The sequence below is a fragment of the Myxocyprinus asiaticus genome, chromosome 16 (genome assembly GCF_019703515.2).
Source record: "Myxocyprinus asiaticus isolate MX2 ecotype Aquarium Trade chromosome 16, UBuf_Myxa_2, whole genome shotgun sequence".
NCBI lineage: Eukaryota > Metazoa > Chordata > Actinopteri > Cypriniformes > Catostomidae > Myxocyprinus > Myxocyprinus asiaticus.
In genome coordinates, this window is record NC_059359.1 from 35,045,939 (window position 1) to 35,070,847 (window position 24,909).

Here is a 24,909-nt window from a genome sequence, read left to right on the forward strand (position 1 = left end):
TAAAAACTGGCACACTTGGTAAATTATAGTAAAATACAAGTTATACACAGGAGAGAAACAACTCTTAAGCGAATGAAATGGCAAGCACTCTGGCAAGGTACCAGAAGCAGCAACCAGTCTACAATAAACTGTATGCTTATTATGATCTTCTTTGAAGTAAGTGCTCTCGTGTGCTTGACATCTTGGGTCATGTTTTTCTGCTTCAACTTGTCTCATGCAACAAATTTTTCACTGGGCTGTAAAGTGACATCACTGACGGAGCTTCTCCGTGCTCGTTAAAAATATCAAACTAATTGATAATGAAATTCGTTGTCGAAGAATTTCGTTATCGATAATTATCGATTTTATCGATTAGTTGTTCCTGCTCTACCCTAATGTATGTATCGTAAAATATTTCAACCATTACTTTGAAATTAAGTCAAATCATAGAATGTACGTAGTGTACAATGACTGAGTACATCTCCATACTACACAGGTCAATAACAGCAAGACTTCAGCTCAGCAGACAGACATGCTCTCTCAGCTATCACTGCCATGACACGTCACATACTGTCAGGGAGATGGATGATAATAATGGTTGTTGTCATGTTTACTTATGTGTTTTCCACACTGCTAGTTTTTACTGGGTTATAACAGCACATTTCTACTGAAACTGAATAATCTATCACCAAAAAACTTAACCCATCAAATTATTACTGATAATCGATGGTCGATTAATCATTACCATACCTAAATCTAGTTTAAAAAAAGTAACCCACAAAAGTTTCTAAAGCCCATAAAAAATTTTTAGGAAAAAAATAAATAAAAAAAACATTTTACCTACCATCAACCATCTTCTCTACTTATATACTAATCTTATTTGAAGAAATGACATTGGGAGCAGAGAGAATACAGTAACAGATTTGAAGGATGAGAGATGGAAACTTATCTATATAAGTTTTCATTTTGCGACTCAAGTCAGCTCTCCCTCTACACTCTCCATCGAAACAAGGGTGAAAATAATCTATTCTCATGTACAATCCATCATTAACCTCCAAATTTGTACGACATATATACTCCCTATTTTCTTCAGGAGAACGTTTCCTTATCAACTTCCAGCAAAGTCCAACAAAGAGTGAAATCACTTGCATTGAGTTCTTTTATTTCTGTGGAGGAATTCTGTGTTCTTAGTATTGTGGCACAAAAGTTCTATACGTAATTTTGGTCATAACAGAGGAAACTCACTGATATCTATCTATATCTATATATATATATATATAAAGCTTTAAAACACTGTCAAGAGGAAGCAACAAATTCACTGCATCACTCCACCAACCATTTATGAACATATATGATACTGATTCAATCCACTTGTTTACATATAGTAGCATCTCCTTGTTGGTCTCTTTCTCTAGCACTGACTTATATGTTGAAGAATTTGTAGTGTGGTTTATGGCGTGTTTGTACTTGGAAGTGGGGTAACATCTCTCTCCTGCTCTTTCGAAATGCTTGTGTCCTTGTTTACCTTTGTGTGTATATTTGGTTCTCAGCACTATTGAGGACAGAACAGAAGCATTTCACTGGTTCCATAGCATGTCTTGTTGATGCATTTTGTGTGGTTGGTTGATGGGATTTCATTGTGTAGATTGTTTACCTGGAGTTACAGCAGAGCAGAAGCATCTCTCTGTTGTTCATAAGGACCTGTAGGAGAACGAGGAAGGCCTTGGCGCGGATGACTGAAGACGGACTCTCCAGAGAGCGGATTATCTTCATAACAAAGTCCTGCAAAGAGCCGTTCAAGCTGTTAGCGCAGCCTTGTTAGTGCATCATAAAAAAAAAAAATTTTAAAACGGGAGGTCTCTAGACATTTAGTATGGCATAAGCCCCAATTGTCTGACAGTAATTTGACAGGTGCTATCACTTACAGAGCAAGGTACTGCAGGGGATGGAAAAGTCACCCAAAATGCACTTGATAAAAAACAGAGGTTAATAAGCTAATGAGTTCCACAATATTTAGTGGGCAGCAAATCACGAGGAATTGATTAACTTTCACTATCAGCATAATTGGGGAGGGGTGGGGGGACGACTGTCAAAAGCAAAACAATCTGAAACATTAGGATTAACTACAGCACGAGAAGTGGAGTTAATTAATTTCAAACACACCTACTGTACTTTCTGCAAGGATTGTAATTACATCAACAGTATTCCAAGCTGCACTCCAAGATTGCGGCACTTCCTTACCCAATTAGCCCAGTTGCTCTGTGCTTCATTGAAATTTCAATTCTATGCTAGACAATGTATGAATAAACACTCTGCATTCTGGACGTCTATTCGTCAGGGGAATTAAGCGGAGAAATCTGCAGCAGTTTATAATTGGTCCAGAGGTGATCCAGTACGTTTTAAGCACTCAAAAGATTGTATTTTTTTCTAATATTCAGAGTCAAATTGGATATTTGCATGCAAATGAATACAGGTCAAAGAAAATTATTAATCTGGGAGAGGCTTGAAGGCAGTATACAGTGGCATTTAAATCAATTTCTACAGCCCATTTTGCAATTGATTGCTACCACAGATAATGAACAAAACAGAGCCATATAATGTTTGGCTTATTCCTGACAAGCTGCACGGCCTGGATAGCTTTGCAAATTGTTGGTTAAATCTGGCAGAAACATAACCCAGTTTATTAAGGGAGTGTTAAAAACTTTTAAAAGAACTTGTTAAAAGTTAAAAATAAATGTAGCTATAAGTAAATATATACTACTGATAACATTAAGAGAAAGGTTAATAGCAGCACTGAAAAAAATAAAAAGAAATATATATATATATATATATATATAGCAGATGCAGTACTTTCTACATTGAATAAATTAGTTTAAGCATGAACTTGAAAATATTAGGAAAAATCTACAATTGTACTCCATTCAAACAGGCAAAAATGAATGCTCCAGTTAATAAGTAAATATTATTTATGATTGGTTGTTATCTTTACAATGCATCATCATGTATCAGTCCTAAAGTAGAAAACCTTGTCATATTTATTTGCTCATTTGAAAAAAATTCATAAGTAAAGGTTTTAAAACTGGTGTTCCCAGCATGCAACGGGCTGGAAATTAATGAGCTTGCATGGTTTCACTGTTTGCAAGTTAAATTACACAATTTTGTATTGTTTATTTTGTAGTTTTTATATAACTTCTTGTTTTGTGAAGTCTGAAGTCAAAATTACCCGTTCAAAATTATCTGTTGATTGTTACCGCCATTGTGTTTTGTGCACCAATTGTTGAAGTCTGCGTGAGCAGCTCTAAATCTTGTTTCTGGTGCCAGTAATGCAAGGTGATGCTGTCTCATAGACTACAAAGCATGCATTAAGCTTCCCTGTGAAAGGCTTGTGTGTGTCATGTGGTACATGACTAAGTATGTTAGAAAAGCATTGAAACGCTATTACCTATTAAAAAGCAAGGCTTAAATCAGTGCTACATTGCTTGAGTAAGTTAACTTGAAACAGAGTATTGCCCAGTAAACTTTAATTGAGAATTTCTAATAAAACCACCAATAATCATTTGTGGCCTTTACTTTCTGCCTTTACTAAGAATCCCCAACTCCAAAAAATGTTCAGCGACTTGTAAGGTTTGTAAATAATTACGGTAGGAAACAATAGCAAACCAGAGTGCAAACTTTTTCTCCATTTAGGTCTATTTTAGGTTATTCTAGATTGTGTGTAGTTAAAAGGTGAAGTGCATAATTTCTGTTGATGACACAATACTTTCTCCTATCCTAGTTGTAAATCTGCAAAAAAACAACTATCAGCAAACAATTTGTAGGTTTAATTGTCTGAGAAGTGTAAACAATATGGAGGTCTGAGGCACTTTCAAAACATTGCTTTGTTGCATGAGTTTGGAGAACAACTACCTGTAATAAGCTAATGAATTTACTGGGGAAATGACTAGCTTGCCTGAACAATAAAGGATGAAGGATAATGGGGTGAAAGTGGCAGTAGAAGTGTTTTGGACACCTATTTGGAAAAATTATATAAAATTACAAGCTTAGAGTAAAATAAATATTTTTGGCCTATATTGTTCCTCCTCAATGATAAAACATAGGTAAACCATATCTTCATAGTAATGAGCAGACACATGTAATTAATTAATTAAATAAATAAAAAAAATCATATTCATATAACATATTTGTTTGTAAAAACGAAATATGTCAAAAAAACGGAAGAGTCAAAAAAGTAACTTAAAGTGCCATGAAGTGAAAGCTCTACCTCCAGAAGTCAGGGCTCGAAAAAAAAAATTCTTCTGCCAGTCATTCTGTAGGTGTTACAAACCAAAGAGGAAATGCTGAGTGGCAGCGAGATAAAGGCTGTCAACGCAACTGCTTCAGAACACCGTATAGTTGCTGAGATGAACAAAAATGGTCCGATCTTAAAGTTGTTGACCAATGAAGTGCTGGCAGTACCAAGACCAATACAGGCTGTCAATAACATACACACAACACAAAGAGAGATGGCATAGGGTGTACATAGCGTAGGTGCTAAACTGAAAGAAATCAAAAAGTTATTAGCAGTAAGCCAATACACAAAAAAAGTAAACCATATACAAGCTTAGCGTTTTCTTCAAATTGGACGTTGAAATGTCAATGACCACTCTGTTGGGAGGGATGTTGATTAATTTAACCTCCTGTGGGACGTGGCCAATTCAATTTAAATTCAAACATATAAATTCAAAGGAGCCATTTGTTTAATTAAGAATTTGCTCTCAAGTTTGTGTACCACACCCAATGAGTTCAAATACTGCCATTAAGCTTTTACATTGCAGTGGTCCATTCTATAAGGAGCCACACAGAATATCAAGCCCTTTTCTACTAAGTTTATTAGAAAGGGGAGAGAACTATGAAATTGGGATGAGTGAGAGAAAGATGGAAAAAGGGGCAAGGAAATGAGTGAGGAGTAATAGTTAGCAATAGAAAATGAGAGAGGTGGAGAGCAGATTTGGAGAGGTGGAAAGTGTTTTCATGAATGCACTTTGAGTGCAACAAGGCATGTAAAATCGGCGCAGTGTCCTTTGGGATTCTTTGAGCAGGAAGTACAAAACACTCATGCTCTCAGGGCAATTGTAGGGATTCTCCCCTGCTGCATCTTAACTGAAAGAAATCTCACCAAGGATTTTACAAGCTAGAATTTTCAAGTGCAGCTGAAGTGGGGGCAACATAGTAGGCTTGATTTGAGTGTAAATACTGTTATATATATATATATATATATAAACATGGGGAAAAATGAAGACATCTTTATGGTGCATGTTTCTTTTAGGCCATAACTTCATCAATATTTAAGTACATAAAAACAAGAATGTGTTTGTTGAGTGTATATTTCATCTAGGAATTATGCAGCTCTACCAAATCCCTAAACCTAATCCTGAGCATTGCCAAGACCGATAAAGTATAAAAATTATTTATTAAGACTGTACACACTAGATTTACATGGTAAATTCCTAATCCTGTTATTAAACTGAGTGGAGAATGTTTGGTTCTGAACACTGATAACCTGAACATTAACTTTTACGTAGTGGATGTGTCTAATCCATTTGAGAATGTTTGCATAAACATTAGGGCTGCCAATTGATACATTATCAAATTAATTACATGATTTGATGATTATTGAAATTAAATTATGAATAACCACATATAATAAATATTTGCTGAGAAAAGACACCAAATGAAGATCATTTAAAAATGTATTTAGAATACATGGATTGTTTTATTTCCATATCATAGAACATAAGCCTATCAGTCCTACAGTCCACAGCAATCCATTATCACTGAAAGCATCTCACTGTTCCTTCAGCGTCTTGCGCCATTAGCATTGTTTTTAGATGCAGTGTAAATTTAAAAGAACTTCAAATCTGAAACATGCAGTATTTGAATATTCTGTTCGATTATGTTCCAATTCTACATTTCCAACTGTACTAAATTAGCAAGATTAAATTGACAGATTATTGAACCCTAATAAATATGTATGCATATATGCATGTGTGTCTACGCGTGTGTTAGTATGTACATACCCGGTCCTGTACCAGTCTGTATGAGTGTGATCCTGATACCAACATTGTGGCAAACATAGTGAGCATGTGTTGCTGGACACGGCTGATGCCTGACACCAGGCAAATGAGGATGCTGGGTATTCCCACCTTGTCAATCACACTCTGGAAGGCCCCCGCAAAGTGCCGTGTTATTTTACATAAAGCCTGGAAGGGCAGATAAAGGGAAGAAGGCAGTTAAGGTGTGAATGAGACTGCATTTTTGACGATGCTTCTTATTATATAATATAGTAATTTATGAGAAATTCAGGTGTGTTCACAAGGTTACCTTAATAACCTAAAATAACAGAATAAGTTGAATGTGTGTGTGTAGTTGAAAGCATAATCAGGATAAAACATCACAGATAAGGTGTGCATTTTGTCCCACTAAATTGAAACATTTCGGGAACATGACTAAAGTCGTCCTTAAGTGCGGTTCACACCGAATTCTGCTCTTGAATTGCATGCATAACACCACAACACAGGCTGTTAGGCTGACAATATAATTTATAATAATAAAAAATAATAATATATATATATATATATATATATATATATATATATATATATATATATATATATATATATTAAATTCGAAAAATGCAAAATAGAAGCATTTTCACTAGTGGTCTCAAACCCAATCATATACTAGATTACCAGCTTGTTATATTTCAATGGGCAAATCAAAGCCTGCATATTTTAGCGCAGCTTTTGTGTGTCACATTTACACATAATTTGTAGGTGCCACAAAGTCACATTAACTTAACGAAGATTTGCACCACTATACTACTGCTGAAAGATTGCATAAAGAATAATTTTGTAATAGCTACATGAGGTGCTTAAAGATTCCCACCCCTAATAGCATGGGTTTGAATCTCTGCTAAAACAATGAACACGTTCATTTGTGTGTGCGTAGAGTTTGTTATACTCACAGATATTGCGCTGACCCTGAGTGCATCCACAGTGGAGTGTGTGAACAGATACCAGAGTGCAGGTCCCACATCAGCAGTGATGAATCCCTGGGCGTATTGGGACTCTCGGCTGCACACATTCTCAATGGTTTTGGCAGCCATGTGGTTCACCACCAGCTCCTCCTGAGAAACACAAACCCAATATTCCTAATATTCAGCTATGACTTAAAACATTATGCACAAAAACTGCTGTAACTTGCAAAACCTACTGATGCTGTTCTTCATCTGACAAACATAATGCATAGTAGGGGTCTAAAACCACCTTGAATAAGTTCATACTCGCTTCTTAGGAAATAAGCAAGGAAATATTAACATTGTCAAAGTCAAAAATCTGCTTATTTACCTAGAAATAGTGCATAATCCTAAAAATGTCTTTTTGTATTTTACTTTTTGTAAAATACAAATTTAATTTGCAGGTTTTAATGAGATTTTGAATCCCAGATTTAGATTATTATTATTTTTTTCCCCAGTCTTTTGAAACCCACTGTATATTTTTACACTAACTACAGGCCTAAAACACGAATGTAAACACGCAATTAAAGCATAGGTGAATCAGGGAAAAATATTATACATACACATATATACACTGTCCCTCACTATCAAAGTCAATTGATATAAAAAAAAAAAAAATCATTACAGGCAATAATGCTCTGCAAAACATGCAGATGTCTTAGTAAATCTAAAGGACAGGGTTGTAGAGTTAAGCATTACACTCAAACAGACAAGCATTCATAAATCCATTATGAAAATGTGTAAGTGGGACACAGAGACCTTTACAATTTGCACGCAATTACATCATGACCTAATAGTCCCTCAACACCCTGCAAACTTCAGTGAAATCATTTCCTTAAATTTCACACTGCAGCAAATCTCTCTTCCAGATAACGAATGGCAATACGTAGAGATCTATCTGGATATTTTTTTTATTTATTTATTTATTTATTTTTTTATGTATTTGGACCCCTGTCCTTGAGCATGTCTCTGCAGATGAATCTAGTGGAAATTAAACATTTAACAGCGTTCAACAAATGACAGTCTCGCTGACTTGAATGAGGAAAATAGCAAATGGAGAGCCTGGGCATATCTCAGCCTGCTGCTATGCAATATGGATGCCTTCACTGTAATGTAGTTCCTAGACCCACGTCTCAAAGCAAAAAGAAAGTTCAGGTTAGTCCATGGAAGAGATGCATTACTACACATACTGCATCTTGGAGGCAAAAGAGGAGAAAGTGTGAAGTGGAATATACGGAGGCAATACAAATAACATAGTGGCTCCTCTAGAGTCCCTGGCCCTACCGTATCTCTTTGTGCTGGAGTCTGGTGGTCTGGCTCTGAAGAGGCTTTAGGTAATGGACTAGAGCTGGCACTTGCTAGTACAGGGGAAATGACTGACAGCTACTGGCCTATGGTTTCTTAATAAGAATTTAAATTCCACAGGACAAATACATGCCGTTGTGAGCAAGTTTGTGCTTTTGTGAAAACAGACAGCAAGTCTCTTACCACTGAGGTCCGAGTAAGACGCTTTAGGGATCATCTCACTGTAGTAGAGTGCTTTGTATTCTACCCTGACCAGAGCAACCAAAAATTACCCGAAACTAAACCTCCAGGAGCAAATTGAGATTTTGTATCCATTTGTGCAAACACAAACACAGTCATCTTGACCAGGGCAAGTACACTGCACCATCCAATGTAATATTGTATCATGTCTACGTGATAAAGTGACAAGAATCTCATCCATACAAACTGAGTTTTACTGACAAGCAGTCATAATCGTGACAAGAAAGAAGTGACAGGACATTTTCTTGGTGTCACACTAGGTAGCCCTGGTCACAGCAAAATTGCATTGGTCTAAAATCCCACTCCACATAACTGTACATTAAAGATCACTTAGATTTATGGAGACAAATGTTGGTGCTTGCCCATGCAAAACTCAACTGCCACAATTCCAGGGCATTGCTAACGTTTTATGGGAGTTTTTAGCATGTTGCTATGCAGTTTCTAGGGTGTTCTGTTTGGTTGCTTACTGGCCCATGTAAAAATCCCACCCTCAAGTTCTAGACTATCTGCAGTGGCTTAATAGTGCAAGCTGAGAGGCCGGCCAACAGAGCATTACAGTAGTCCAATCTTGAAATGACCAGAGCTTGGACCAGGAGCTGTGCAGCATATTCAGACAGGAGAGGTCTGAGTTTGAGTGAAGTTAAGATGGTCATCTACCACCACTTCCAGGTTCTGGGCTGTCCAGGTTGGCATTAGAGTAGTTGAACCAAGATCAATTGTGAGGTTGTGGTCAACAGATGGGTTGGTTGGGATCACAAGGAGTTCTGTCTTGGCCAGGTTGAGCCCTTCATCCAGGCAGAGATCTGCGAGAGGCAGGCAGAGATAGGAGCGGAGACAGTGGGTCATCAAGCTGGAACGACAGGTAGAGCTGCGCATCACCGGCATAGCAGTGGTAGGACAAGCCATGTGTCTTAATTATCGGTCTGAGTGATGTAGTGTAGATCAAGAAGAGGAGAGGTCCAAGCATTGTTTCCTGAGGAACACAAGCTGGGAAACCTTTTTGGTGACTAGATAAACTAGATTTTAATGCATTGGTGACAGAGTATTTATTTATTAATACCTGAGATAATGTACTCAGTGCGACCGTCTCTCTCTCTCTCTCTCTCTCTCTCTCTGTGTGTGTTTGCGGCAGAACAGATGCTGGTAGGAAAGCTTGATGGAATCAGCAAAAGTAGGCAAACTAATGGGAGCAGGGCTTTAGCGGAGGGTCAGTTCCACACCACAGTGGACACAGCTTTTTTATTAATAAGCTCTTCCTTAGTTTCTCTCGGAATGTAAAGTGATTGGAACCAGAGGTTGCATTAATCCGAAAATGTTTTAAAGGTTTCTTAAAACATTGGCAGATAATTTTGGAATGCCATCTGTAAAAAAACAACAAAAAACAAAAACAAATGGAGGCATGAAATAGATCTTGCACATCTGTTTTTCATTTTAACCATCTTTGTGTCTTCACTGGAACGCACATTCCCTTCCATGTGACTAAATTTTGCAGAAGTATGATAGAAACAATCCCAAAAAATGTCTACAGGTTGAAACATTTCTAACAGTATATTGATTTAAATGGTATGTCGCCCACCCCTACCTGCCGCCCATCTATACCATGAGCTGATCCTGACTAACCTGAACCGATGCGCACAGGACTCATTTTGGTTTATGTTTATATATAAACTCTCGGCTGCCTCCCAAACCCACACAGTGTCAGACATACAGGGGCTACGAGGTGAGGACAGCTTCTCACCAGAGATCTGTCCTCCAATCTCTGCCTCATTCTCTCTCTGCCTCACACCTCTGCTGAGCTTCCCAGCTCGATTCCTGCCTCAGGCCATGCTCAAGCCAAACTTTACTGAATTTATGTATTTCTCCCAAATTCTCTCTTGCAACATCAGCAGTCAGCAACTCGGCACGGTAGAGAAGGTCAAACCTAAACTAGTCTACATTCGAGAAAAAGTCGATGTGCAAGCTAAAATAAAAAAAAATAGAGATCGAGTGTTAAAAAGTTAAACATCTTGGAAGTCAGAGAAATTACGTGATTCCTTTGACACATATTTAATTGTCCGAACCACATGAATATATCTTCCCACAATGAACTTACTGAAAATCTTCAAAATTTTTGAAGAAAATGAGAGTGATGCTTGCAAAAGTTGTTGACATGATGCTAGGGTGTTCTGGGTGGTTGCCAGGGAAAAACTATTCAATTGCTAATGAGTGTTATTTTTTATTTTTTTTGGTACACTGCTATGCGGTTAAGGCCCACATATACTTCATACGAAATCGAAGAACGAACGGATGTGATGTCATTTAGAACAAAATCTGGCAAAAAATAAGGTTTTTTTGGCATTTGTTTTGGTGGTTCTTAAAAGCTCATCTGGAAAAACTTATAGGAAAACTTCTAACCGACTGCTTAACACCTTCTTACTGCCATTGGTCCATGTCATCATTATGTGACCTGGAGCTCCACCTAACTTGTCGCCGACAGCTCATTCGGTTTATCTTGTTCAGTCAGTCAAAATCAGTCAACAAGAACACACCGGCATGTAGAGTTATTAGCGAGTTGGAGCAAATTTACCTACATCTGTATGATCGTTCATGTCCATGATAAAATGCTCCCAAGACCATGTCCTGCTATTTTTTAGTTTTTTGTTTAATTAGTCTACAAAAGGAATCAAATGTACTCAAATACTCTCAAGTGCCCATTCACGCATGTTCCATCTGCAGTGAAAGCCATTTACACATCTGACCAAGTAAGCCTATCATCATTCTTTTGTCTTTATTCTACACATTAACACTTTTATACGCTGATCTTTGCAATAGTATCAGTGTCATCATAAATTATAATAACAGAGTCTAACCGGTGCATATTATGGCCACATATAGAGTGTTAGTGCATTAGCGCCATGAATTGAAAATGTAAACAAGAAAAAATAAACATTTTCTACTGCATATATATTACTTTCAATTCTACTCATAGAATGAGGAATGGAGCCACTGATAACACATTTTAATGTCACATTAGTTTAGGTTTTACATGTAGCATATTTAATTGCTCCACTAAACGCCTCCCAGAGCGGTGCGGCGGGTGTCTGAATGTTTGCAAACAGTATACTGTTGCTCGGCTGTTTAGAACTTCTTTTGACCTCTGAACAAAGAATGAATAAGAACTTCTGCGGTAGTATATTGAGGCCTTCTGAGATGTTGTTTAATGGTCCACCCCAAAGTCTCTGGTTTTAATATTTTGTTTGCCTGTTTCATTGCCTGCCAGGTAAAAATCCAAACTCAAATTACTTGGAAAAGTAATAGCACACCTCTACTCAAGCCTCATGATTCGAGGTACCATTAATGTCTGTAGCACAATGGTAAGGGTCAGGTTACAAACTGAATTTTAATGTTTATTGTTGAGAGGGCAATAATTAGTGGTGCTTGCCAAGGATTTTTCAAAACCCTTAACATCCATCTGGGAAACCATTAATAGAGTAAATGTATGCTAAATTATGCTGATTGAGCTAAAAAATAAATAAATAAATAAAATTAAATAATGAACATTTTTCATAATGGTGTACAGGTGTTTGTTAGAGCTAAATACACTAATTCAAGCCTGCTTTGGATTTCTATGTGTGTGTTTGTGAGAGAAAGATATTATGTAAAGCCTAAAGAGGTCGTCTCTGTGTGGCTCCTTCTAACAACACGTGCGTCTGTTTGAAGGAGCTGCACACCTGGCCCTGAATAAAGGACTATGTAAATTGCCTGAGTCAGGCAGGCCTTTCATTAGTGTGATCTCACTGTTTGAGCTCTCTCTCTATCTCACAGCATCAATCCATCCAGTCCCAGGCACATAAACATTATTTTATTCTGGCTAATATCAGCTCTTTCAATCATAAACCAGAGCTGGTCAAGATCCAGAGTGAGGAACACACCTCATTAAATTCAACATAAATGGCATTTGCAACCCATTGCACTTCTGTAATGTGACATTTTTTCTGAGTGAATTAGGATATTAAATGAGAAAAAAATAAAAAAAAAATGTTGGAGGGGACAATCCATCAGCAACTGATTGGATTGTGAAAAGTGGGCCATACCAGAATAAAGCCAGAACTAAATGTGAGTTTGCAGTCTATTACAGAGGACTCCTTCTGAAACATGGCTGACACCCACTTTTAAGGAGGCAGTCTGACTGGGACGGAACACTTCTCTTCAAAGGGTAACAGCTCTTTTGTAAATCTATCACTAATTTCTACTGTATTATTGCTGTGACCTTTACATTAGCGTTAATGTGATAGTTCATATCTATGTGATAGTGATAGCTCATCCTCGTACTTCACACATGAACGTTTGCAGTACTCACGTAAGTACTGACCACATGTGATACAATCGGAAATTCTCACGTGAACATGCATGAAGTGTGAGGATGCGTGAATGAGTTTCGTCATGAACATGCATAGGACAGCTGGGTGGAAAAATGTTTTGTGGTAAATAAAACAAAAAATGTTCTGTTTCTGTGGGGTCAAATTTCCATAAACTGTATTGCAATTACAGTTTACAAAACAAGTTGCATGTACAGAGAAAGTAAATAGGGTCAATTTGGATTTAATTTTTAGTTTAAATTGTGATTTTCCAACAGAAATTGAGAAAGTATGAACATAATGAAATAATTAATCCAGATCCAGTTGATAGTACATTCGGACAAAGTTCCATAGCAGGTCCACGGGTGATGCATATTAAATGGCTTTTCATGACTGATTCAGCAAAGTGTCTTCGCTAAACATGAAGAGGGAGAGTGTGTGGAGTCGTTGAGTATATTTGATTACGTAGGGGTGGCGATCAGAGGCAAAAACACGGTATAAACAGCATCAGAGTCCTTGCATATATTCAGTGTCATATAAGGTTCAGAGCGCTCTATAGAGAGGCATTACAGGCAGAGCTAATAGGGAGGGGATGGAATATGCACAGTGTGTGTGTGTGCGTAATAAATATTTAATGCAGAAATACTGTGATGCCCAGTTGCAGCCCAGGGCTCTGCTACACGCCACTTACAGTGAGCACAACCCTTTCATCATCCACGCACACGCATTCACACACACACACACACACAGGGCTCTTCCAGCTGCAGTCTGACCTGAAAACCTGTCTGCACGCTGCTTTAGCTGTCTTCCTGAATTAAGAGCACTCTCACTCTCGATTGAGCACACAATATTCTCCAGCTGGCTCCGTTACTCTCATCTTCTCTCTGTGTGTTATGCACTTTTTACCCTCCCCCAACCTTCTCCCATCATCACCTCCTGCCCTTCTTTCTCCTTCTCTCCCTCTAATTCCCTTTCGCTCCAGCTCCCTCCCTCTCTCTCTCTGATGTCTTGTTTCCTGAGCTCAGCTCTCTCTGAATCAGCAGAGGTTCTCAAGCAGGTCAGCACAGTGAGGCATTACAATAACTGCCTACATCAGCCTCAAAACACACACACACATTCAGATATATTACTGTATTGCACAATGACTAGTAAAGCATGATGCTAATGTTGGGGAATCAGCTGAATTAAATTAGCCTGTTTCTTTCATCACTTTCCAAAAAATATGCTGTTAATGTTTGCAGGGTGTAATTAGGATGTTGTGGGAGAGCAAGAATCAGGAAGTCACAGCGGCATCTGGCCATTGCCTCTGCTCGAATCATGTCGCTGTCAGTCTAGACCAGCTTTAAAAGAGTGATCAACTGCACAGGCTGGTGGCAGTGCAGCTGGGAGGAGAAAAAGAGAGAGCCAGAGCAAGAGAGAGAGTTCAGGAGTAACAGTGCTGGAGGGGCAGCTCTCTAGCTGATTACTGAGCTTATTATTGCAAGGAATTAGACGTGTTACACTTAAAGCTGAAGTACGTAACTTTTTTGATGTTAAAATACTTTCTCCAATCCGAGCTAAATATTGGATCTCATTCACTAATAACGGTGTGGATTTTGCTTATAAGCACAGGAAATTTTTCACAAAAAATGTCCACCTAATTCCAGAGGTGGGGTCTTGATTTTGTGGTCTTGGTCTCAAGACGTCTTGAGACCATATAAACGTGGTCTGGGTCTTGGAGGGTCTGGTCTTGACTACACCTCTGCCTAATTCACAACAGGTGTGTAAGCACATCAATTTATTCTAATGTTAATGAATCCGGATTATTCTAAATGAAGGAGCACGTTCCCATAGTTAGTAATTTCCATAAAACATGCCCAAAAGATCTCCATATAAAGGCTTTCAGCACCAACACACCTGTACATTTGCAAATATGTAGAGAAAGATGCCGCCAAAACAAAAGGCCAAAACACATCACACTATAAAACAGCACAGTACAGCATTACAATTTAGAATGATTTTTTTTTATATATGTACCAAGTACTGTAAATGTTGGATGAACTGAAGGTGTGCTTGGAGTGCTTGTGCAGGAGGACGGTAAAGAATATGATTAAGAAATGTCCTGGGCCATTGTGATGTTGCGCAGTACACATCATGCTAAATCCATCTGACAAAACTTTTCTGGGTTGTATAGGATCATTCCACCAGCTGCATCTAAGCACATCCAACAGCATAAAACGCAGTTTGCACACTCTATCACTGAGGGTGAAAGGGCAGATCCAGAACACAGCTTGAGGTATAATAAACTTAATTTTTGTTAGTTTGAAATAAGACTTTATATAATAAGACTAAATACTGTATATAAACTGTATATGTAGTGTGTATAATTTAATTAATTTCATGTTTGTTTCATGCACACCGGGAGTATGTGATTTTGCAAAAGTGTGGTTTCAGTTGGTCCTAAATTATTTCGTAAATTTAGAATAAGATTTAATGCGCAAATACGTGCATACGCTTTTGGACCCTACTGTATTTATTGTTTGTTATGTGTATTGTATCGAGAGTTTGATACTTGATACTTAACCCTAAATTTAATTAATTTAATTAATGAATGATTCATTAATCACATGCACTATGTATGTGTATGTGTGTATGTATGTGTGTGTCTCTGTGTGTATGTACGTATGTGTATAATTATTTTTTATTTTTTATTATTATCTATGTCTTGCTGCTGTTTTTGTATTGTTGTACACTGGAAGCTCCTGTCACCAAGACAAATTCCTTGTATGTGTAAGCATACTTGGCAATAAAGCTGATTCTGGTTCTAAATAGAAGTGTACTTTTCTTTTTCTCCCAGCACAGGTTTGCTCTATCCGTCTCTGTCTATTAAGGCAGTGTATGTAAAGATACTTTGGTAAAGTAAATGCAACTGAGCTTCTGACGAGTTGTAACAGAATACACAATTTTGTTTGGTTCATCACACAAAGTATTGTGCAGTATCACTTCAGAAGACTTGGAATATAGTGAATTAGTCATATCCATCAGATTAGAGCTTGATATTATGAGAAAGCTCTTGATATTTTAGTGTGTAATATGCATCATATGGTTTATGAGCGTTCCGTTTGAGGCCATGTCCACACCAATCCATTTTTGGTTGAAAACTCAATTTCCAAATGTCATCTTTTTTCAAAGTACACTGGCGGCCAAAAGTTTGGAATAATGTACAGATTTTGCTCTTATGAAAAGAAATTGGTACTTTTTATTCACCAAAGTGGCATTCAACCGATCACAATGTATAGTCAGGACATTATTAACGTGAAAAAATACTATTACAATTTGAAAAAAATGTTCAGAACTTCTTAAACTACTTCAAAGAGTTCTCATAAAAAAAATCCTCCACGTGCAGAAATGACAGCTTTGCAGATCCTTGGCATTCTAGCTGTCAGTTTGTCCAGATAATCAGGTGACATTTCACCCCACACTTCCTGTTGCACTTGCCATAGATGTGGCTGTCTTGTGATACAGTCTAGCTGATCCCACAAAAGCTCAATGGGGTTAAGATCCATAACACTCTTTTCCAATCATCTGTTGTCCAATGTCTGTGTTTCTTTGCCCACATTAACCTTTCTTTTTGTTTTTCTGTTTCGAAAGTGGCTTTTTCTTTGCAATTCTTCCCATAAGGCCTGCACCCCTGAGTCTTCTCTTTACTGTTGTGCATGAAACTGGTGTTGAGCGGGTAGAATTCAATGAAGCTGTCAGCTGAGGACATGTGAGGCGTCTATTTCTCAAACTAGAGACTCTGATGTACTTATCCTCATTTAGTTGTACATCTGGGCTTCCACGTCTCTTTCTGTCCTTGTTAGAGCCAGTTGTTCTTTGTCTTTGAAGACTGTAGTGTACACCTTTGTATGAAATCTTCAGTTTTTTGGCAATTTCAAGCATTGTATAGCCTTCATTCCTCAAAACAATGATTGACTGATGATTTTCTAGAGAAAGCTGCTTCTTTTTTGCCATTTTTGACCTAATATTGACCTTAAGACATGCCAGTCTATTGCATACTGTGGCAACTCAAAAACAAACACAAAGACAATGTTAAGCTTCATTTAATGAACCAAATAATTTTCAGCTGTGTTTGATATAATGGCAAGTGATTTTCTAGTACCAAATTATCAATTTAGCATGATTACTCAAGGATAAGGTGCTGAAGTGATGGCTGCTGGAAATGGGTTCTGTCTAGATTTGATCAAATATGACTTTTTTTCAAATAGTGATGGTGCTGTTTTTTTTACAACAGTAATGTCCGGACTATACTTTGTGATCAGTTGAATGCCACATTGGTGAATTAAAGTACCAATTTCCCTCCGAAACAGCAAAATCTGTACATTATTCCAAAGTTTTGGTCGCCAGTGTATGTGGTATTAGAGAGTGTTTTCAAAAGTCTTTGTTATCGGTGGAGGAAAACACCATTTTCCTCTTCTTTGATACGGTTATTTTAGATTTGTGAAACTTGTTGCGGCCATTTAAAGTGATTTTGGAGCACTGTTAATTAGGGCTGGGAACTGCCACAGACCACCCGATTCGATATGTATTGCAATTTTTAATGAATTGTTATTTGAATGTATAATATATTTAGCTGTGTAACCCCCCTTTTTTTTCTTAGAAATATTTATTGAAGAAGAGTTGTGTCTGACATGACAATTGTTTCACTCTGTAATACAACATTATCAGGTAAAAGGATGTGCAAAACTACATATTTTCATAATAGATCAGTCAGTGAAATGTCTGAGCTATTAATAGACTAGTTGGTGTTAAGGAATCGATGTATATCTAGGCTGCATCACGTCTATGTGACCTTGATCAGGCACGTTTCATAGGGAGATATGGTCGCTAAGCTGAGCCCTTTAACAAGGTACCTAACGTATATGTAACAAATAAAAAGGCTAAATAACTATACCATCTTATTGCATAAGTAATAAGTAACAAGAAAAGCTCCAAAACTGAGCGGCACAAACCCGCTTGTGTGCATTACGGATGCGGAAAGACGTGCTTCAATGAAATCAAAAGCACATAGCTGTTAGAGTATAAATATTGAGGGGGTACAACAAGTAGTTCAAGGCATCCAACTGTTTGATGAGCCTTTTTAATGCAACTATTTATTAAGGCAGTGTCCAACAGAATCTGTAGAATGACTCCTGAAAAATACTCGCCACAACACCTCACAAATAAACCTGTGGATTATGCATAAAAAAGGGAAACATTACCCACAGCAGATGGCTGTAGCAGCGGTGCATTAAAGGACAAAACGTTAAGAATTAAAGAGATGAAACTTGGCACAACAACAGCTTCCTATATTCTATCACTGTACTGGCATATTAAACTAAACATGTAATTTTTTGAAGTAAATAAAAAAATTATTTTACACCAGGGAGACGATTTTAAAATTGTTTGTCTCAAGATGTGCGATTTGTAACAGAATAGATTTTTTTCCCCATCCCCACTGTAAATATAACACGCTCAAAGCACAGCACATTATTTATCTTAGGCACAAGATGAAATCTGCGGAGCAAGCACAGAACTGCTCTGAAACCACTGTACTATGAGCTTGACGTGTAAGCAGAGCTGCTTATGAGCAGACTGTTTAATAATCACACAAGGTCATATCTTGATTTCGATTTTATTTCGATTGATCGTCCAACCCCACAGAATGCAATAGAAAGGAGTGTTGTTTTTGCATTATTTTGCAGCACACGTCTTTTTTTCTCATCACATTCAATTCAGTCTGCAAGCTCACAACTTGGATATCATTCTTCTGCTGTGGCGCTGGAGATTCAGAAGCAGCGGAACGGTTGCTAATGCATTAATAAACACATAAATGTTTTACAGAAAGTGAAACATGCAACAGTTACTGATCATCCTCCATAGTTTCTGGAATCTGAATTTGAAATAGACCTTGAAAGTTGAGGGAAAGAGATTAACTCAAGGAAGAGCAACTTCAACCAGCTGAGAATATAAATTTAACTGCTGGCAAAAAAGTGATGAGACAAAAAAGCTTGAATGCTGCATAAGCAGGATCGAGCAGAGGGCTAAAATTGGGCACATTCACTAGAGGGCATAACTTTTGCCAATAGCTGGCAGCTGACCAGCCAGAAATCTGCAGGTGAAGAACCACAGCCGCAGAACAGCTATGCAAACTTTAGTTTTATCACACTTAGACTTTTCCCCTCCAAACAATACTTTTTTTTTTTTTTTTTACAGCGCTGCAGATGAGGGTTTGTTGGGAACACAAGCTGTAGCACTGCTCTAAATTGTCTTTTTAATGGCAGATCTTCTCCTGCTAATGAAAATAATGAGGGAGTCTATACAGTGCATTGTCCCCTGTGTAAGTGAAGCTCTCAACACTAGTAAACAGTAAACACAGCCTGTTCAGAGTGGAGATGATCAGTTTGATGTTCATCTCAATACAGATGGCTTATATTCTTATACAACGGAGGCCAGCGTGGTTAATTGCTACTGATACGACCGGAGGTGCAGTTACGTGAGTGCTTCTGCTGCAGGTGAGTGTGTGTGACAGGACTGACTGACGAACGAGCACGTTGAGTGCCCTTGACTTGCGGCAGGCGAATAATGCCTAGAAGGGCTGGGGGAGGTTCATTATCAGACAGATCCCCCCCGCCCCATGCGCACATATTCATGCATGCACTCTTACGCGCACTTACACACACTTTGTGAGGACAGTGTAGCAGTCTTACCCCTTCCCGAAGGCACCTCATTAACACGGTGTAGGCGGCAGCAGGAACGACCCACAATCCTCCTGGGCGCTCTTTCTTCTCTTCCTGCAGGGGATGGAAAGTATGTGTGTGTGTTAGTGTGTTTGAGTGAGAAAAAGTGAGAGAACTATTACAGTGACACATTGGGGGAACAATTAAAAGCAGCAAAATGCAGCCACCATCATGAGGCTAAACAAATAAAGTTCTGCAATGGTAAATAAAGTGACAGGCTCTCCGGTTCGGCAGGTACAGGAAACGGAGGAATGTAATGAGGAATGATCATGTCAATTAGAGGGAGATGCACGGAACGGTGCAAAGCAACTTCCTCCTCTCATTTAACCTCTAATACAGTGTGCTGAGACTGAGTGTCAAAAGCAGCTCAAGAGCAAGACCTTCATACCAGTCAAGGCCTGATTTTGCTTTCTGTTTATGTGTAGGTGCACTCTGTAATGCGTTATAAATTTGAAATGAAATACTGACAATTAAATTTTAACTGGATACATTTTGCAAGGTAGTAATTGTATTATGACCTGAAATGGCCTTGAAAAAAACCCTAAATATGGACCATGATTAAAAATAAATAAGTGTAAACAGCTTAATTCAGTGGAGTGATTGATTCTCATTGATTGATGCGTTACAATCAAAATTATTCACTCAAATATACTATGAACAAAACATACAAGTATTTATTCACAGTTAAAATTAAACAAGCCTGGAAGTAAAATCTTAAAAAAATTGGGCTCATTTAATTTGATCTTACTTGATTAATCTACAAACTTATAACCCTTTTGTATCCCTTTCCATTTTCAATTATTTGCAAAGTTAATTGGTTACATGAACTTATTTTAACCCATAAATGCATGGTCATTTTCACAAACACTCTTACATATTTGGGTCTTTAGAGACCCAGCACATAATTTAATCAAAATGGATGTACAAAATGCCCAGATAGTGTCAAATGTTAAAAATATTTTTAACTCAATTAGAAAACAATAAAAGAAAATATATTTTGCGGTTTTATTTTTTATAAATTAAAAAGATAATGCAACAAATCAGGACAAATCAAGAACAGGATTCATGATTTTCACACTGAAATTTCATGAGATGCAACTGGCTGTCAAACACATATTGAGCTACACATAACACATAATCTACACATGTGTAATGTATGTGTAACTTAAGTGTATCTTATGTATATTTTCTCAGGCACTTGTTGAGTCTAAATAGATGCACAACTTACATTATTTCAGTAGTACACCCAAATGACAATAGTCATATCATACTTTTCATGTGTTGTACTTGCTATAGTTTAATTTGATGATATTTCTTCATCAAATAGCAATATCAAATGAAAATCAAGTCAATCACTGAAACATCAGTGCCACCTTGAGTAAGAAATAACATGTATATTATGTATATGTATACATGCATATAAAATACTGATAATTCACCATTGTTGATAGTTCACTGTTGCACAGAAAGTCAACGTGATATAGTATTTATTTGTATGAATATAATACTCATTTCTCTTGTAATACACAAAGAAATAGATATCCTGTGATAGTAACTTAAATAGATATGAAATAATCATAAAAAAATATATAATTTATGGAAGTGAAAAAAAAGTAAAATAAATTTTTTGTGTCACACTATTTATAAGAGATAGATTGAGGAATACTAAAGAGGTGTGGGCACAACTCCAAAAAATGGATGAGGTACAGGGAGTGGAATGAGGTTCCAGGTCTCTAAAGACCCAAGGTATGCATTTAAGGGTTAAACAACTCTGCTACTGTATATATAAAAACAAAAAAAAAACATTTAACATTAATATATTTTTCAGTAACTCAATCTTCTAAAGATTTAGTAAGCCTCAACTTAATATCAATAGAAGATATTAAAGCTTCTTTTTTTTTGTTGATGTTGTTTTTAAATGTGAAAGATTTTACACTAAAAGTAATATGAGCAACAATCTGGAAGATGCACGAGTGAGTGCCGCAGTAGACATCTTGCTCATCTAGAAAACTTTTCAAACTTTTTCCAGGTCTATTTAAAATTGATTACTGTATCATGAGATAGCAGCAGATAAAAGGGAAAACTCCACCCCCCCACTGGCTGCTGCAGTCATTATGAAGGTATCATTCCATGAAAATTGCACCAACTCCTCCATTTTCCTCTTCCTGCACATTGTTGTTCCTTGAGGACAGCATTAATCCAAGTATCTTATCTTATCTTGTGTGTGTGTGTGTGTGTTTTACCCCTCAATGGAGCTTCTTCATTAAATCTTTAAGCAGTGTTGGGTATAATCCAAATTCCATGTAATTAGTTACTGTGTTCTTATTATTTTTGGTCAAAAAAGTTTGGTCAAAATGTTTAATTCTTGTAATCAGATTACAGTTACTGACTTTCAATTAATTTAATAAATTTTAAGTACATTATAGGGTTATGCTTAATTCTAATATATTATTTATTTAGAATACATAAATTATGGCCCCGTAACGAGTCCTTGTGAAGGAGAAATGTGGGGTGCTGAGTGTGTGTGACTTGTGTGTAACAATGAACAAGGAAGAAATACAGACACTATTTTGAATTTGTTGAGCGGAAAACTGTTTTAGAAAGGAACTTAAAAGTAAAGTTATTAGTAATGTGTTTACTTTTTCAATGAAGTTATTAGTAAAGTAATCTGATAACAATTTTTCATTGAAAAGTTGTAGTGGATTACTATTTTTAAGTAACTTAAGTAACACAACACTGTCTATAAGATATGCAATTTATTATTTTCTGCCTTATGATGACTAGAAAATTACTACACTAAAGGTGTAGTGACCTCAAAAAGTATTTGGACACTTAAGCCACGGTTCAAAGATGAATGTCTCTGCATTATAACATAATATCTATTTGGGGCCACTATAGATCTGTATTACTTAAAACAGAATGCAAGCATGTTCATAGTTCCATGTATGACTACATTATTGGACTGCCACACAACAGTATATTAGAATTGGTAATAAATACAGCAAATTTTAAATAAAAACAGCGATGTTCCAAATGAGCAGTCCTACTTTTACAAACATCTCTGCTGAGAGTGAATATATTCTTTAATGACACTGAATTTGGAAAACCACACATTCCCAATTATGAAATGAATGCTTTCAACCCAGACATCATCTGATAGAGTATTATTCTTTATCCAAATTCACCTACCTTAACAATGTCAAACAACAAATGCCTTACAGTTGCATAATATGCAATGCTAACTGAAGAAAACCGATTAGTATGAGAGCGTGCACATGCATTTGTGGCTTATCTAGTATCTGCTTTCCGTTCATTATGTCCTGTAATCTGCAGTTTTCCACCAGTACTGCTTTTGGCATTCACCGTCAACACACCTCTTGCTCGCATAGCAATAGAATTGAAGAGTGGAGAAAAATCATTAGATAAATTCAATCAAGGCCGCAGCGTCCCCAGGCCGTCCCCTTGCTCAGAGCTAATTTGATCAATAAAAGCTGCGTGCACCGTTGTACTGCATGACCCTGACAAACACAGCAGCAAAAGGAGATACAAACATAAGCCCAACAAAGCATGTTATCAGCCATACATGGTTCCCTTACTTTTGTCAATAAAGTGATCAGATTAAGGTGACCAGCAGTCGAAAATACAGGACAAATTTGTAGATAAACAATAGCATGTGAAAAGAGTCAAAATCACTTGAGTGTCCAGGGAGACACCACTTTGTCGCACTAGTAGTGTCATGAGGTTAGCATGAGCTGTTTATCGACTTCAGAGGCAATGCTTCACTACACCATTAGACCTCATTCACAGGCTGCTGTAAATATGCAATGTTAAAAATCCCCTAACACTGACTTTCACCAAAGCAATGTCTTATAGATGACAAATACAGTGATAAGTGTGTTTTACACAGTGTGCAATGGCCGAGACAAGGGACAGGCAGCAGAAAGGAGCATGCCTTTCCGAACTCATTCACGAGAATCCTGCAGCTTTGTTGTGCATGACTGCTAACAGCACACACTGCGCAAGATAAAAATAGTTTATCTTTTTGCGGCTGCCGCATCTCAATGACCGATCAGTGGTGCTTTTATTTACAACCAATCATATTTAGCTCTTATGTGGTCAAATAACAACATGGAAGAAAGTCTCATAAATGCACTGCATTTTATGAAGAATGTACTTCTCAACCATTCCTTAGGTATGCAGTTGTGTAGTATAAATAAATTGCCAGACATATTTCATCCAGGAACGTGGACATTGATCTGTGACCTGAAAATCTGATGTAGTTACAACAGTTGCAAAAATAGTTTACCCATAAAGTAAGACAAGTACTCCAGTGTTCTCCACAAATATCTCCTCAGCTCCAATGAATGAGCACTTCAGAATTTCAGCGGATACATTTCTCGCCTACTGTATTATGAAAACTGAGGATTCGGACTAGGGATGTGTGAGACTAGTCGACTTACTGGAATTACTAGTCGGTTAATATTTCCCCCCATTAAACTGATCATCATTTTTACGCATTTACATTTGGCTTTATATTTTACAGAGGCTGCACTTAAATTACTGTCATATTAATGTTACATATTTTAAATAGAATTAATAATACAACTATTATTTAAAAAGAGGATATCTGGAGCAGATACAGAGTTTAATTTCACCTCAGGCTGCGCGTGCTTCTTCCCTCTTTCACTCGTGGCGCGTGCAGGAAAATGTCTTCTCGCTAGACAAGCAAACTCAGCGAAGTAGTAATGAAAACACTTAGGTGGTGCGGGAATCGGCTTTCCAATTGTTTGAAAGTCCCTAAGGATGTTTTCACATTTGAGTCTTCTTTAAATCTGTGCATGCTTGGATGTTATTTTTCCACTGTTCAGGCTTTTTCAAGCGCCTCAGGTGAGTCAAGTCCCATCTTTCACCGGACCATGTCGACGTGTTAATTTTACACATCAAAAAATTTATGCTTTTGAGTAAGTAACCTAGAAAATAACTGTTTTAGACTAGGTATGCCATTTTTTAATCTGCTGATTAAGAAGGCTATTTTCAACAAGGTGCCGACTGCTTAACATGTTAAACTATCTTTTATTTTGTGTGCACGTCATGTTTAGAATATATTAGGTTTATTGTAGGCTACATCACAGGCCTATTGTTTCTATCCTATAGCTACTTTATTTTCTATTTATTTTTTTATAGAACAGGCTTTTATGGTTGTTCCATTGATCCTGCACTATTCATTCAATTGTTT

The 24,909-nt window shown here is 37.2% G+C and overlaps 1 protein-coding gene across 1 annotated transcript in view; it reads right to left on the bottom strand.

Annotated features, from left to right (window-relative positions):
- Window positions 1-24,909, bottom strand: part of ulk4 (unc-51 like kinase 4) — a 234,206-nt gene that overhangs the window by 169,880 nt on the left and 39,417 nt on the right. The window contains exons 19-22 of the mRNA XM_051721331.1: window positions 19,644-19,727; window positions 6,983-7,144; window positions 6,036-6,218; window positions 1,634-1,761 (exon numbers count right to left, since the gene is read on the bottom strand). Of these exons, the coding sequence (XP_051577291.1) occupies window positions 1,634-1,761; window positions 6,036-6,218; window positions 6,983-7,144; window positions 19,644-19,727 (557 nt within the window). The remainder of the gene's footprint in view (window positions 1-1,633; window positions 1,762-6,035; window positions 6,219-6,982; window positions 7,145-19,643; window positions 19,728-24,909) is intronic.